General features: G+C 43.2%; 1 protein-coding gene across 1 annotated transcript; it reads left to right on the top strand.

Annotated features, from left to right (window-relative positions):
* LOC121288656 (claudin-16-like) lies at positions 1–15,296 on the top strand. Its single transcript, XM_041207353.1, has 5 exons — positions 1–120; positions 5,537–5,639; positions 11,314–11,478; positions 13,222–13,413; positions 15,208–15,296. The coding sequence occupies exons 1-5, from the start codon at positions 7–9 to the stop codon at positions 15,294–15,296; spliced, it is 663 nt and encodes a 220-aa protein (XP_041063287.1). The 5' UTR covers positions 1–6.

Below are 15,296 nucleotides of genomic sequence, written 5' to 3'. Positions count from 1 at the left end.
GTGAAGATGATTTTCGTGCTGCAAATTATGTCCTTTACTCTGGCCTTTGTGTCAACATTTTTCTTGATTGTGGCAACCTGGACAGATTGTTGGATGGTGAACGCTGATGATAGTTTGGAGGTAAGTGAGCAGCGACTGGCTTTCGAAATCCCCTCCCCTTGGCCACCAAGACTGTAGTTCAACCCCGGGGTCTTTGCTGTTGGGTATTGGTGCTCGAAAACATTGACTTGCTTTTTTGCTTGCATTCTGGAACTGGCCTGTTTTCTACAGTGCTGTGGATGGGGGAAACTACAAGGTGTGAGAAGGGCTTAGGCTCAAGTCCCACTCCACAGATTTAAGCCACAGGAGCCAGGCTGACTCTGCTATGCCACACTGAGCGAGTGCTGGGCTGTACGAGGCTCTGTCTTTTGGGTGTGACGTTCGAATGGGGGCCACACTTGCCCTCACGGGTGAATGTAAAAGTTCCTGCAGCAGTATTTCGAAGAAGAACAGGGGAGTCTCCTTGAAGTTCTGATCAGAAAATATGCCTCATCTAACACCTAAAAGGGATGATCTAGTCATTTATTTCATTGTTTGTTTGTGGGATCTTGCTGTGCGCAACTAGGCTGCCCCCTTCCCTACATTGTAACAGTGACTGCACTAAAATAATGAATTGGCTGTAAGGAGTTTTGGGGTGTTCTGAGGTTGGCAAAAACCCTACTTTAAGGCAAATTCTTTCTGTAGATGAGATGCACTAGCAATGGCAGATTATGTCTGGATGGATGAGTTAGGGTAGGTCAATGGTGTTCACCCTTTATACCTGCTTTGTGAAAAAGTCAGTCCTTCATTGTCATGCATCTGTGGTTGTTCCTTCTCATTCATATTTATGAATCAAACCCATGTCTGTGGCTTCTGGTTTGGGAGGTGTGGGTGGAGAAGGCAAATGTGACAATCACTGGACTATCCTGTCATGGAGGGATATTGCTGAAATCCCATGGAGATTTCGTAGGCAGGAGCACAGTTCCATAATTTTTTGGGGGGGTCAGTGTGGTCGGGTGTGCAGTGTGGTTGGGGGTGCATTACAAAATCCCGTCTGCCTTAATTGGACCTATTGGGTTTGTTGTGATTGGATAAATGAAATTCTATCATTTAGAACATTGGATTACGGAATTTTACTGGTGTTTTGAGGATTTGACTCAATTCCACCCATTTATCTACAAAAGCTGCAAATCGGGGGCCTTGCTCATCAGTAAGGGAGTTACCGGCTGTGGGATCTTATCCCTTTGGAGAGTGAGCTTGGAGGATGGGATGGGAGAACACGGCTTGGTGAGTTAAAAAAAACAATTGGACCACTTTAAGCTCACAAAGTGAGAAAAGCTGAATAAAATGTCAATATTTATCCCTCAAATATTTTTGCGTTTGGAATGCTGGAAGAACACGATTGACCCTCATTAAATGGCCTATTTACTGCTTAAGGAGCTGGCACATGCCAGAGGCACTGAATGGCCTTTATTTGTTCCTAACATATGTTCTGATGATGGCGCAAGTTATACTTATTGGGTAACATTTGCCCTTAACCATTAAACTATGCTAAAATGTTCGCCTAATGGGCTACATGCTGGCATTATGCCAGTCCTAACCCTATTAATACATCCTCGGCAAGGGTGTTGTGATGGCATGTCCTGGTAAAGCCCTGAGAGTTGATGATCATATAGGGCAGAGATCTTCAGTTCGGGGACCTGAAGCCAGCGACGTATTGGCAGTGTGCCAATTGCTGTGACCCAGTCTTTGGGCGAAATTTTACGATGGTGGGATTTTATGGTTCCGCCGAAGCCAATGGGCTTTTGAACGACTCGCCGCATTTTACGGCCCCGCCCCCACTGCAAAGAGGCTGTAAAATTCCACCCTTCAGGCCCGAACTGTTTTCAGGCTCAAGCCACATTTTGATGTTATCCAAAAACTGTGGGCACCAAAGAGGACCCGTGTTCCACCGTGCTGGTTTGTGAGGAGAAAATCTAGCCCACGTTTTCAAGGAGCTGACCAGCAGGGAGGGCCTGTTTGGTGGAGGGAGGAGGGGGGAACAGATAATGGGGTGGGTGCAGGGGAGGCAAGAGCAGGCCGACAGCAGCCAGAAACATTATTGTGAGGGACCGGGAGGGCATGGACGCTCTTGTTGGTCCCACAAAGTTGAAAAAAAGAATCGAATCTTACCTCTTCACAATTCCCACCAGACCTTTTGAGGGTCATAACTAAGGCCACAAAATGTCTGGATAAAGAGGTACTAACATTAGCTTCACATACTCTATCCACTTCTTAAAAATGGTAAATTGGGGTTCCTGCAGTCAGCAGCTGAACCAGCCCCCCACCCCGCCACCTACACCTTTTAGTGTTCACAATAATTTACATGATGAGTTCCCTTAATCCCATTACTTGAGATGGTTTGGTGAAAAAATTCTACCCTGGCCCAAGGCTGCTCCTTCCAGATGATTGAGAACTGACATTGGTGGAGGCTGAGGAGAAAGTCTTCTATCAAGCCTCTCAGCTGGTGATGGTGCCTGACTTCAGGAGGTTTGGGGGGAGAATTCAGGAAAGAGCAAATAAAAGGATGCTCGGTTCCCTCAATGATCCACCGTGTATTTACAGTAACCAGTTGGACTTCCAGAAGGGTCTTCAAGGTCTATATAGAGTTAGTTTTTTTTATTCATTTGCAGATTTAAGCATCGCTGTTGAGGCCAGCATTCATTGCCCATTCTTAATTGCCCTTGAGAAGGTGGGGGTGAGCCACCTTCTTGAATTGCTGCAGTCCTTGTGATGTAGGCACACCCCATAGTGCTGTTTTGTGGAAGTTCCAGGTCTCATTAACTTTCCTGTAGCTGTTTGATCCAACTGAGTGGCTTTCCAGGCCATTTCAGAGGGCGGCTAAGAGTCAAAGCATTGCTGTGGGTCTGGAGACGCACATCAGCCAGACCAGGTAAGAATGGCAGATTTCCATTCCTGAAGGACATTAATGAACAAGATGGTTTTTATGACAATCCAGTAATTTCATGGTCATCATTCTTGAGACTGGCTTTTTAATTCCAGGTTAATTAATTAATTAAATTCAAATATCCCCAGGTCTTGTGGTGATCTTCTTAGTCCAGGCCTCTGGGTTACTAGCCCAGTAATGTAGTCGCTCCACCAAGCTACCCTCCCCCAAGTAGGCCTGAAAGCTCCCAGAGAACAAACTAGTCAGAGTTGCTGCTCTTCAACGCTGTCCAGTCATTCTTGTTGGAAGGTTTTCGTATCTGACTCCTCCTCCTCCTCCAATTGAAGAGCTTTGCTGACAGCTCACAGAGTAAATTCAGGCATTGAGAATGGATACTAGGACAGGTGGGCTGCAATCTCAATGGATACTTACATCGGTGTGGAGTAACTTCAAGGAAAGAAGGAGAAGAGCAATGCAGCAGAAATCAATCGCCAAGTACCATTGCTGAGATTGGGCATCTGCAATGTGAATTCTGAGCCTCTGAGATAAAGCAATATGTAATTTGAGTTGCAACAAGAAAACAAGCCATTCAGCACTACAATCAGCACAGAGTATCCCTCAACGTACTGGCAGCTCCATGGAAATGGCTGCCTGGGCTGACTAGTTTTGTAAGTTTTGAGCTCATGCTCTACAGTGCGGAAACAAACACTAGTACTACAGTCATAAAACCCTTTCAATGGAACTGGCTCCTGCTGCTGCCAGGGGAAATTGGCTAGTGTCAAATAAGCAGGTTCACTCAATTTGCCAAAAGTGATTGTCTAGGATGTCCCCCCTCACCTCACTCTGTCCTTGTCCTTTTAACCCCCTCCCACTCTCACTTTCTAAGTTCTTTTGATGTGGTTGTGCCTCTGAACTCTTCAGAGTTTTGTGTGAAGCACCCTTGGGATATTTTGCCACATTAAAGGTGCTATATCAAGGCAAGTTGTTGTTATTCATCAGACTGGCACACCCTGTATGTCTGACACTTTCTAATCACACTTCAGATTTTCAGCCTTCATGGGTTTTACCCCAATTTTTAAACACTTTACATACCTGTTGCAGCTTCCTCCTCATTTCCTAGATCTATCTCGTTTTGATGTGGACGGGCAGGGAGTTTTCTGAGACTGGAGCACAGGAACAGGAGTAGGCCATTCAGCTCCTGAAGCTTGTTCTGTCATTCAATAAGATCATGGCTGATCTGTAGTTTAATTCCTTCATTGGCCTTTGCCTAATAGAAATCCATTTCGGTTTTGAAATTTTCAATAAGCACTCAACCACCCCCAACTCCACCCTCACCTCATCTCAACAGCTTTCTGGGGGAGAAGGTTCCAGATTTCCACTATCCTTTGTGTGAGGAAGTGCTTCCTGTCATCACCCCTGACAACCTGTCTCTAATTTTATGGTTATGCTCCTGTGTTCTGGACTCGCCCCAACCAGGAGAAACTGTTTCTCTCTATCTACACTTTCAACTCCTTTAATCATCTTAAACAACTCAATTATATTACCCTTAATCTCAGTTGTCTCCAAAGGCTGCTCTATTCTAGTCAAATTAAAGCTCAAAGATTGAGATAGTGCCTATTCGAACCCGACAAGGCCAAAGATTGAAGCATAGAAATATGTCAAAACTGAAAAGATAGTTTCTATTGAAAAGCCTCTCCGGTCATCCCTAGAGCCCAGGAGCGCCTGGAATAATAAACTCAACCATGGCACAGTAAAAGTTAATGTCACACAGAGAATTAGTCAGGACTGATCCGTGTTGAACATCCAAAGAATCAGAAAGTGAACGATCGCAAATAAATATTTGATGTGATCTCAACCTCGTGAGAATTTCACACACTTGTAACGATTTACTGATGGTGCTATTTTATTTAAGGAAATGAAATGGGTGCCATCGTGGACCAGACTATCCTGGCCAGTGAGATGACCATTGTAGACATGGCTACACTGACCTGGGCAGTGAGGTAACCATTAAGAGGAAGCTAGATTAAGGTGAAAAAGATGGGCAAATGTATTGGGGGAAGACAGTGGTAATGTGGCAATATCGTTAGGCTAATTATTTAATGGCCTAGGCTAATTCTGTTGGAACATGGATTCAAATCCCCACCACTGAATTTAATGAATTTAATGGATTTAAATCTGCCATCCTTACTTGGTCTGATCTACATGTGACTTCAGACCCATAGGAATGTAGTTGACTCTTAACAGCCCTCTGAAAGTGGCCTGGCAAGCCATTCAGTTCAAGGGTAATTAGGAATGGGCAACAATTGCTGGCCTTGCCAGTGGCGTCCATATCCCATGAAAGAATAAAGAAACAAAAAAGGATAAGATGGAGTAAATAGAATGGGAGGAGGCTTGTGTTCAGCATAAACATTGGCCTGTTTCTGTATTTTGAATCCATTTAATTATAGGTGTGGCCAGACTGCCCTGTAATGATGAACACTACACACATGTCCATACTGACATGGACTAGAGGTAAGTGGGAAATAGGGTCTGAACTGACTGGTACAGACAGACGCAAATGATCTTAATTCTTTCTCTGACTCACATTCCCAGGTCAGTCAGAAATGCAGGGGTTTGTGGTGGGAATGCGTCACAAACTCCATGGATGGGATCAGGACATGTGATCAATATGACTCCATATTAGCAGAACATCCACGTAAGTAGCTACTGAAGACCCGGTGTATACTGCACTGAAGTAGTCGTTCATTGGCCAGAGTGGTGGGGAGTTCTGGGTTCACCTCACAAACATGAAATGTGTTTGGGAACACTAACAGCTCTCGGGTAAGATAATGGCTGAATTAGAATTGTTCTTTGTGGATTTATACTGTTTGTGAAAAATGGAGCAATGCTCCATTGTTGCGAGAGTCTTTCAGATTGTGAAATAATTTCAGGTGCTGCAGGTATTCCTTGTCATAGGATCATTACGGTACAAAAGGAGGCCATTCAGCCCATCGAGTCCATGCTGACTCTCTACAGAGCTACCTCGTCAGTCCTATTCCCCTGTGCTATCCCTGTAACCCTGCATGTTTATTTCCCTCGAGCGTCCACCCAAATTCCTTATGAAATCATTGATCATCTCTGCTTCCACCACCCTCATGACAATGATTGTCAGGTCAATAGCATTGGCTATGTAATAAAATTATTCCTCACATTCCCCTGCATTTCTTGCACAATGCTTTAAACCTCTGTCCCCTAGTCCTTGTACAATTGGTTAATGGAAACAGCTTTTCTTTGTCTAGCTTACCTAAACCCGTCATAATCTCATGCAGATCGAACAAATCTCCCCTTAACTTCCTTTACTCTGAGGAGGACAACCCCAACTTCTCCAACCTAACCTCATTCCTGGAGCCATTCTGATAAATCTCCTCTGCACACAAAGGGTCCCCAAACCCTTCCTAAAGTGTGGTGACCAAAACTATTTGGCATTAGATCTCCAAATGGTATTTGACATGATCAGTTTTTGAAAGAGGATATAGCAAATGCAATTATTCAAAAAATGGGATAAGGAAATAAGGCGAGAAATCTGAGCCAGCTGAGTGCATGTATGAATGCTTAATCCACCTATGAACATTCAAAATAGGAGCAGAAGTAGGCCATTCAGCCCCTTGAGCCTGTTCCACCATTCAATAAGATCATGGCTGATCTATTTGTGTTTCAAGTTCCATATTCCCATCCATTTGTACTATGTTCCAGGATGTGTTGATGTTAGAAAGGCTCTATCCCATTTGAAATAAACTCACCCATCAGTGTGGAATGAGTGTCAGCCTGACATTATTAATAGAGTTCTCACTTATGAGTCAAGCAGTTTAGGTTTAACCCCCACTTCAGGATTTGAGCCTATAATCCAAGGTGACACTTCTAGGTGGCACTGAGGGATTGCTGTGTTGCCAGGGGTGCTGTACTTCTGATGAGGTGTTGAAGTGATGTCCACCTGATCAGTTGGGTGCAAGAGTCCCCATAGTACTATTTGAAGAACAGAATGTTCTCCCAGTGTCCTAATGAACATTGATCCCTCAACCAGCACCATCAAATAACAGATAAACTGGTCATTTATCTCATTTGCTATTGCTGGAACATTGCAGTGTGCAAATTAGCCTGTATTATAATTGTGGCTAAATTTTAAATGTAACTCGGCTGTGTTCGGATGCCCTGAAGTTGTGAAAGATGCTGTATAACCCATTCTTTCTTTCTGATGTGAATGCAATAATTAATAAAGATGGAAAAAAAGACCATCTTGGTCTGAGGGCCTGTGATGTCTGAGCACTGGGCGCACCTATCCAGGAAATATACCCTCCAATTGTTATGGGTATATAAATCGAGCACCAGGATAAGGGAACAGCATTAACTCTGCAAGGCAGTTCACAGATTCTGACCTCCTGGATTCAAAACAATAACAGGGGGCGGTATAAAAATTGCTTTGAAGTGTTCATAAAAGGGGTTCCATTCCCTTTGGTATTGGACTGCTTTTGCCTTAACCTATAAAGGTCAAATTTGGCTGCTATTTTAATGCAACTACTAACCTATTGATTCTAACAACTGTTAACATAGTGTACTCAAGAATCTTAAGTGAACTGGTTAACCAATGAACTATTAGAAAGAGTTAAACTCCAGAGCAATGTTCTCATTGTCTGGACATTAGTATCCAGTGTCAGCTTCAAGGATTCTCTGATACCAGCTACCTAATGGTTGTTGAATAATTTAGCATCAGTTGGAGCTGAAATATGGGCAGTCGTGGATTCACACCCATCAAGAATTTGGTTGAGACAACTCCAAACTATTTCACTTTGGGTCTTTCTAGCAATCAGGTGAAGGAAACTTGCATTCTGTTTAAAAGTAAAGTGAGAAGGCATGAGTGTTACCGTATAGAGGAAAGACAGGAGAACATCTTCATGCTTGAGAAGAGGGTGCTGAGAGGGATCTTATAGGGGTGTCTAACAACCATCTCTTGCATTTTTATAGCTCCCTTTGATCAAAATAATATTCCCAGATGCTTCAAAGAAGCACGATGGAAGAAAACAGTGCAAACCAAATAAGGGCTTAGAATGGGGGACCAAAACCTAGCCAAAGGGAATCTTTAAAGGGGGCCTTCAAGAAGGAATAGATGTAAAGTGGAGGATTTAGATGGATGAAGCAATGTCCTTGGAGTGAGGTGGAGGTGGTGGGGTGGGTGGGGGGGTGGGGGGGTGGGGGGTGGAGTTGATGGCGGTGCAAGGGGCATATCACAAGAGACCTAAGTCACACAAACCTCGAGTTCAGGGAAAGGATGGTTGTGGGGTTCAAGGTGGTTGGATGGCAAAGTCATCACGGAAATTGGTTACAAAGACAATAAAATAAGAATATGTATAAGATATTAAACAGTATGGAAAAATTAAATCCAAAGCATTACTTCTAGGTAAGCCTTCCCAGTATGATGAAGGGTCAAGTTCAAAATGGGGAAGCAGCTTAGGAATGTCGTCAAGAATTTCTGCTTTGCAGGGCCAGTGATTGACACAGTGAATGGGTCACTCGCTGAGGCAGGAAATGATGAATAATATGGGAGCAGGTGGACGTGTTGATGAAATTCTTAGCTAAGATATGGCAGTTCAATGCCCATATCTTTTATTCTCATTTGCCTAGTGGATCCAACAGTCTCTGAGGTGAAAGGTCAATTATCCAAAACAAAAACCACCTCTCAACTTTTACCATGTTACAAAAGAAATTCCATACCAAATAAGGAAAACAAGAGATTTAAAGCTTTTTTTATGCTGAATGTACATTTAGAAACACATATGGATTGCACAGAATCACAGAATTGTTACAGCGCAGAAGGAAGCCATTCGGCCCATCGTGTCTGAAAAGTTCATTTAGTTCCATTCTCCCACCTTCTCCCTGTAACCCTGCACATTCCTTCTCAGATAACAGTCTAATTCCCTTTTGAATTCTTTGACTGAGCCTGCCCTCACCACACTCTTGGGCAGTGCATTCCAGATCCTAGCCCACTCTTTGCATAAACTTTTTTCTCATATCTTTTTTGCTTGTTTTACTAATTACTTTAAACCTTTGCCCTCTTATTCTTAATCCATTTATGAGTGAGAACAGTTTCTCACTATTAACTCTGTCCAGGCCCCGCATGATTTTGAATACCTCTATCAAATCTCCTCTCAGTCTTCTTTTCTCCAAGGAAAACAGTCCTAACTTCTCCAATTTATCTTCATAACTGAAGTTTCTCATCCCTGGAATCATTCTCTTGAATCATTTCTGCACTCTCTCCAATGCCTTCACATCCTTCCTAAAGTGCAGCACTCAGAACTGGGCGCAATACTCCAGCTGAGGCTGAACTAGTTTATTATATATAACCTCCTTTCTCTTGTATGCTATGCCCCTATTAATAAAGCCTCAGATACAGTATGCTCTATTAACTGTTCTTTCAACCTGTCCTGTCACCTTCAATGACTTCTGCACAAAAAAATGCAGGTCCCTCTGCTCCTGCACCTGTTTTAGAGTCGCACCCTTTATTTTGTACTGTCTCTCCATGTTCTTCCAACCGAAATAAATCACTTCACATTTCTGCATTGAACTTCATCTGGCACATGTCCGTCCTTTCCACCAACCTGTCTATGTCCTTTTGAAGTTCTACACTACCCTCCTCACAGTTCACAATGCTTACAAGTTTTGTGGCATCTGCAAACTTTGAAATGGCCCCCTGCACACCAAGATCTAGGTCATTAATATATATCAGGAAAAGCAAGGGTCCCAGCACTGACTGCTGGGAAAGTCCACTACAAACCTTCTTCCAGCCTGAAAAACATCCAGTAACCATTAGTCTCTGTTTCCAGTCACTCAGCCAATTTTGTATCCATGTTGCTAATGCCCCTTTTATTCCATGAGCTATAACTTTGCACACAAGTTTGTTGTGTGGGACTACATAAAATGCCTTTTGGAAGTCCATGTACACCACATCAACATCATTACCCTCATTAACCCTCTCTATTGCCTCATCAAAAAACTCCAGCAAGTTAATTAAACATAATTTTCCTATAAGAAATTCATGCTGGCTTTCCTTCATTAACTTGCATTTGTCCATGTGACTAGACTATTAATTTTGTCCCAGCTAATTGTTTGTTGAAGTTTCCCCATCACCGAAGTTAAACTGACTGGCCTGTAGTTGCTCAGGTTATCTTTACACGCATTTGTTAAACAAAGGTATAACATTTGCAATTCTCCAGCCCTCTGGCACCACTTTGGTCCCTAATAGGCCGTACTCCTCCATTTACCACCATTTTACTATGTTATGCCATTAGAAAACTTTTATGTTGGTTGCCAGTTGTGGAATATTTCACCGTAAATAAGCAACAAAAGAAAATCCCAGCCTAAGAGTCATTTTTTTAAAGGATGGGATAGAGATGGTAAACCTTAAGTAATATTTTTAAATCTATTGAGGCAGCAGTTTAAGAAGGTTCAGGCACTAAATAGGCAATATTTAGGACAGTTGGCTTGAGTAGATATTTATATAGCACTTTATACAGTCTCAGAGTGTACCAAACTGCTACTTTTCAAATGTAGTCACTGTTCTAATGTAGAGAACATGGCAGCCAATTTGTGCACTGTAAAATCCCACAAACAACAAGTAGATAAATGACCGGATAATTGTTTTTTTTTATGGTAGCTTTCTTACGATAAATATTACTAGGATACTTGGAGCATTTCCCTGCTCGTCTTCGAAAAGTATCATAGAATTTTATGTGCCTACATGAGAGGTGTAACATTTTTTCCGAAAGAGGTTTAACACCTCTTCTGCCAGCGTAGCACAACCCCAGTACTGCACTGAAGCGTCGGCATAGGTTAAGTGCTCGGGTCTCTGGAGTTGAACTCAAATACATGACTTGGAGGTGAAAATGCGCCAAGGCTGACAATTCACATTCCTTTACATAGAGGTTTCACTAATATTCTTTTGGGATGGAAACCTGGCCAGAGGTAGCTCCAAACCCACGCCAACATGATTGACTCTCACCCGCCCTCAGAAGTGGCCTGTCAGGCCATTCAGCTGCATCAAACTACGGCAAGCGCCTTCACCACCTCTTTTTCAGGCCAGCTAGGGATGGGCAATAAATGTTGACAATGACCACAACCTGAGAATGAATGGAAAAAAAAAGGGAAGTTTTATTGTAGTCAGGATACAGGACTCGTTTAAGAAAATGCTCTAAACACCTTAATGGAAACATACCATCCGTTGATTCAATTATTATTCTATGAGAGGGTCAAGGGGCTCACCCGGTTCTGTCATAAGATTGTGATTTCTAATAGATGTATGATAAATGGGTTTCTTTCTTTGTCTCCTCCTTTTCTTCCAGTTAAGATAGTGCTCACTCGAGCACTAATGATTACAGCAGACATTCTGGCAGGCTTTGCACTTATTATATTACTTTTTGGATTGGACTGTGTGAAGATTCTAAGAGAAGAACCTCAGATCAAATTAAGAATCTGTTACATGGCAGGCTTCATTTTTGGAATAGGAGGTAAGGCTGGCTCATTTCATTGAGTAACTAACGCATTTCTTAAAGAGTGTTCAATAGAATAATTGCAGCGTGCTCCCTGATGATGCAGTTGGCTTGTGCATGACCAAATATGGACCTGAAAAATACAGACCTGCAAGTTTTATTGCTGGCGCCATGTGCTCACTAACCTGGTTTCGGACTATACCTAAGTAACTATTAGAATCCGTGGGCGGATTTTTATGTCCTGAGCCCAACCCAGTTGGGCATAAAATAGCGTGTGCTGACGTTGGGTGAGCGTCCTGACGTCATCTCGTGCTCGCTCGATATTTTGGTCGGCGGGCACGCGCGAGAGTCAGCATCGCACCCGCCAATAATTAAGAGGCCTATTAAGGCCATTAATTTATTAATTAAGAGATATTTTGCGCTGTCCATTCAAGGTTGCAATTGCCAGGCGGCCTTTGCATTTTTTGAGGAAACCTCAACCACAGGGCGAGATGGGGTTTCCGACACTAATCAAAAAATAAATAAAAACGTTTTGACATAATTTTTATTATGTACGTGTTCATGTAAGTGAGTCCTGTGTGGAATATTTATTTCAGAATTTCCAAATCTTTATTTTTGATTTTATAATTCTTCAGTTCCCTGAGGCAGCTCTCTGCATTCAGGGAGCTTTCATTGCCCGCTCCCCAGCGCCTGCGCAGACTTCAGCGCTCACCCTCCTCCCGCCCCCAATTCAGTAGCGCTGAGCTTTTTAGCGCGCCTTTCACGCTGGCTGGCTGTTAATTGTCCAGCCAGCATGAAATCGTGGTCGGGGGCCGATTGCGGGTGGCAGATCTTTTCCCGGCCACTCCTGGGCCTGCCCACCACGCCCGCCCCACAACCTGAAAATCCTGTTCCAGGTAGCGAGGGGTAACATCAGCCAGTTCTGGTTTCTCATGTTGCTAATCTGTGGACATTGATGAAGAGCAGAACTGGGTTTTGATGTGATGCCCTCAGTGACTGAATAGCACAATGGCACTGAAGCTTTGCTTTTATGATTGGTGCATTAAAATAATGCCAATCAGAAAATTTAGGTTTCACTGACAAGGGTTAGAATGGTTCCCCGGCTGAGCTGTCAGAGGCTATGGAGCCATAATCCAGCAAGAGGGACCACCTTGAGCAGAAAAGGAAGGGAATTGGAAAAAATAATTTATGCATACATGAACATTACTAAAAAAAAGACATTGGGAACATTTTTAAATGTCAGCTGAAACAATGTGATGTGATGACATGAATTGTCCTTTGTTTTGTTGGAAAACCATAGAAAACCAGGATGAAACAAATTGGATAGTGGAGGGAGGGCTCAGGTGGCCTGAAACTTGGACATCCAAAGTACTAAACCTTAGAATAAGGCCCATAAAATTAATTTCCATTGCCATATGCAGTGTCTTGGAACCCAATGGAAATAATGTTTTTAAGCTTGTTAAGATTTTGTTGGCATTAAGAGTGGTTGAAGTCAGCACCAGGGCTCATTGAAGAAACAGCCAAATGGAAAGATAATATAGTTGGGAATAGGAAAATGGAATATGGTAATGGAAGGATAACATGGTTTTTAATGGGAAGACGATAAGGTTGGTGATGGGAAAACTTTCAGTTTGGGAAGCGGAAGATGGTAGGCTGGGTATTCTGGAAAGACAGAGTCTTCTTCATCCAAAACCTGTCTCCTGACTTTTCGAAGCTCTCAGTCAGACTGAATGTATTGACATGATGACTGTCTGTCTGCAGGAATCCCAGGTATGATCGGTTCCGTGTGGTACGCCGTGGATGTGTACGTGGAAAGAGCGACACTGGTACTGCAGAATGTGTTTTTAGGAATTCAGTATGAATTTGGTTGGTCTTGCTGGCTGGGAATGGCTGGGTCGACAGGCTGCTTCCTGGCTTCTATCATGTTAACCTGTTGCCTTTATCTTTTCAGAGGTAAGTTGAATCAAAAATGATTGCTTCCACAATAACTATCTATCTTTCTCTGCTTCAGGTGCTGAGCCTTGTTCGTCAGGCAATACTGCCTCTTTGATATTATCCCCATGTGTTAACTTGGACAGTGACTGTCAATGAGCTATTTAATCAGGGAGAATCAGGTGCTTTACACACACACACACAAACACATACACACACACAAACACACACACACACTCAGTCACACGCACACACTCTCACTGTTTACTGTAGAAGTCACTGGATAGCTATCAGGAATGGGCACTCTGGTTTTCCCAGCTCTCTAGACCATGAGTACTAAGGGCGACTCCTGTACCAGTTGAGACCCACAAACTCAGTGCAGATTTTGATTGAACCTGCAACCTTACTGAGATGCATAGCCTGGTTTTTACTCTGAAGCAGTTGAAAGGGTCACTTCTTGCCTAAAAGAGTACTAACTTTTGTGACATTGCCCTAGACAAGAAAACAAGAACATTGACAACCCACTGTTGATAAAACTCCTGTTGGGGCATTTTAAAATTTAAAATTTAAAGGGGTTGGCCATTTGGGACTGAGATGTGGAGAAATTTCTTGTGCATCTTTGGAATTCTCTACCCCAGATAGCTGTGGGCACTCAGTTGTTGACCGTATTCAAGACAGAGATCAATAGATTTATGAGCACTGTGGGAATTAAGGGATATGGGGATAACATGGGAAGGTGGAGTTGAGGCACAAGATCAGCCTTGATTGTACCGAATGGCAGAGCTGGCTTGAGGGGCCGAATGGCCTACTCCGGCTCCAAGTTTTTAGTCCTTATGTTCTAAATTCCTCCCCTCTATATGTTATAGCAATGCTGGAAGCTAAAGGTGCACATCATTTCTTGTGCCTAGAATCATTGTAACACAAATGATGGGAATTACATTCTACCAGACACTCAAATACAGTTAGTTGCACATTGTTACGCTTTATCCATCCTTAGTAAAGTGGGATCGTTGACATTTGACAGAACCTCTGGTGCGAGCTCCAGGGAGTATGGTTGAATAGTCAGAATAGCTCCTTGCTCAATTTTTTGCCCTGCCTTTTGAAATCATGAACTTTTTTTATTTATTCTTTCATGGGATGTGGGCATCGCTGACTAGGTCAGCATTTATTGCCCATCATTATTTGCCCTTGAAAAAGTGGTGGTGAGCTGCCTTCTCGAACTGCTGCAGCCCATGTAGTGTAGATACACCCACAGTGCTGTTAGGAAGGGAGTTCAAGGATTTTGACCCAGTGATGGTGAAGGAACAGTGATATAGTTACATGTCTGGATGGTGTGTGGCTTGGAGGGAACTTGCAGGTTGTGGTGTTCCCATGTATCTGCTGCCCTTGTCCTTCTAGGTGGTAAAGGTAATGGGTTTGGAAGGTGCTGTCGAAGGAGCCTTGGTGAGTTGCTGCAGTGCATCTTGTAGATGGTACACACTGCTGCTACTGTATGTTGGTGTTGGAGAGGGTGAATGTTTAAGGTGATAGATGGGGTGCCAATCAAGTAAGCTGTTTTATCCTGGATGGTGTTGAGCTTCTTTAGTGTTGCAGCTGCACTCATCCAGGCAAGTGGAAAGTATTCCATCACATTCCTGACTTGTGCCTTGTAGATGGTGGACAGGCTTTGGGGTGTCAGGAGGTGAGTTACTCTCCGTAGAATTCCCAGCCTCTGACTTGCTCTTGTAGCCACAGGTGCAGCTTGAGAGGAAAATCGACCCCAACGCTGGTAGAAACCCCATCTGGAATGATTCTCCTTTCTATTTCCTCAAACAGATTTGAGAACTGCACGATACAACCTCTCCTTCTATCAATATGGAAGAACAGCCACTGGCAAAATGTACGCCATGGACTCACGAGTCTAG

The sequence above is a fragment of the Carcharodon carcharias genome, chromosome 15 (genome assembly GCF_017639515.1).
Source record: "Carcharodon carcharias isolate sCarCar2 chromosome 15, sCarCar2.pri, whole genome shotgun sequence".
Lineage (NCBI taxonomy): Eukaryota > Metazoa > Chordata > Chondrichthyes > Lamniformes > Lamnidae > Carcharodon > Carcharodon carcharias.
This window is presented reverse-complemented; position numbering and strand designations above follow the sequence as displayed.

What these genes read in the sequence shown, in the direction of transcription:
- LOC121288656 (XM_041207353.1), top strand. Translation starts at nt 7, where the DNA reads ATGATTTTCGTGCTGCAAATTATGTCCTTTACTCTGGCCTTTGTGTCA. An exon ending in ACGCTGATGATAGTTTGGAG is followed by an intron (nt 121 to 5,536) that starts GTAAGTGAGCAG and finishes TCACATTCCCAG; the next exon opens with GTCAGTCAGAAATGCAGGGG. An exon ending in CTTCATTTTTGGAATAGGAG is followed by an intron (nt 11,479 to 13,221) that starts GTAAGGCTGGCT and finishes GTCTGTCTGCAG; the next exon opens with GAATCCCAGGTATGATCGGT.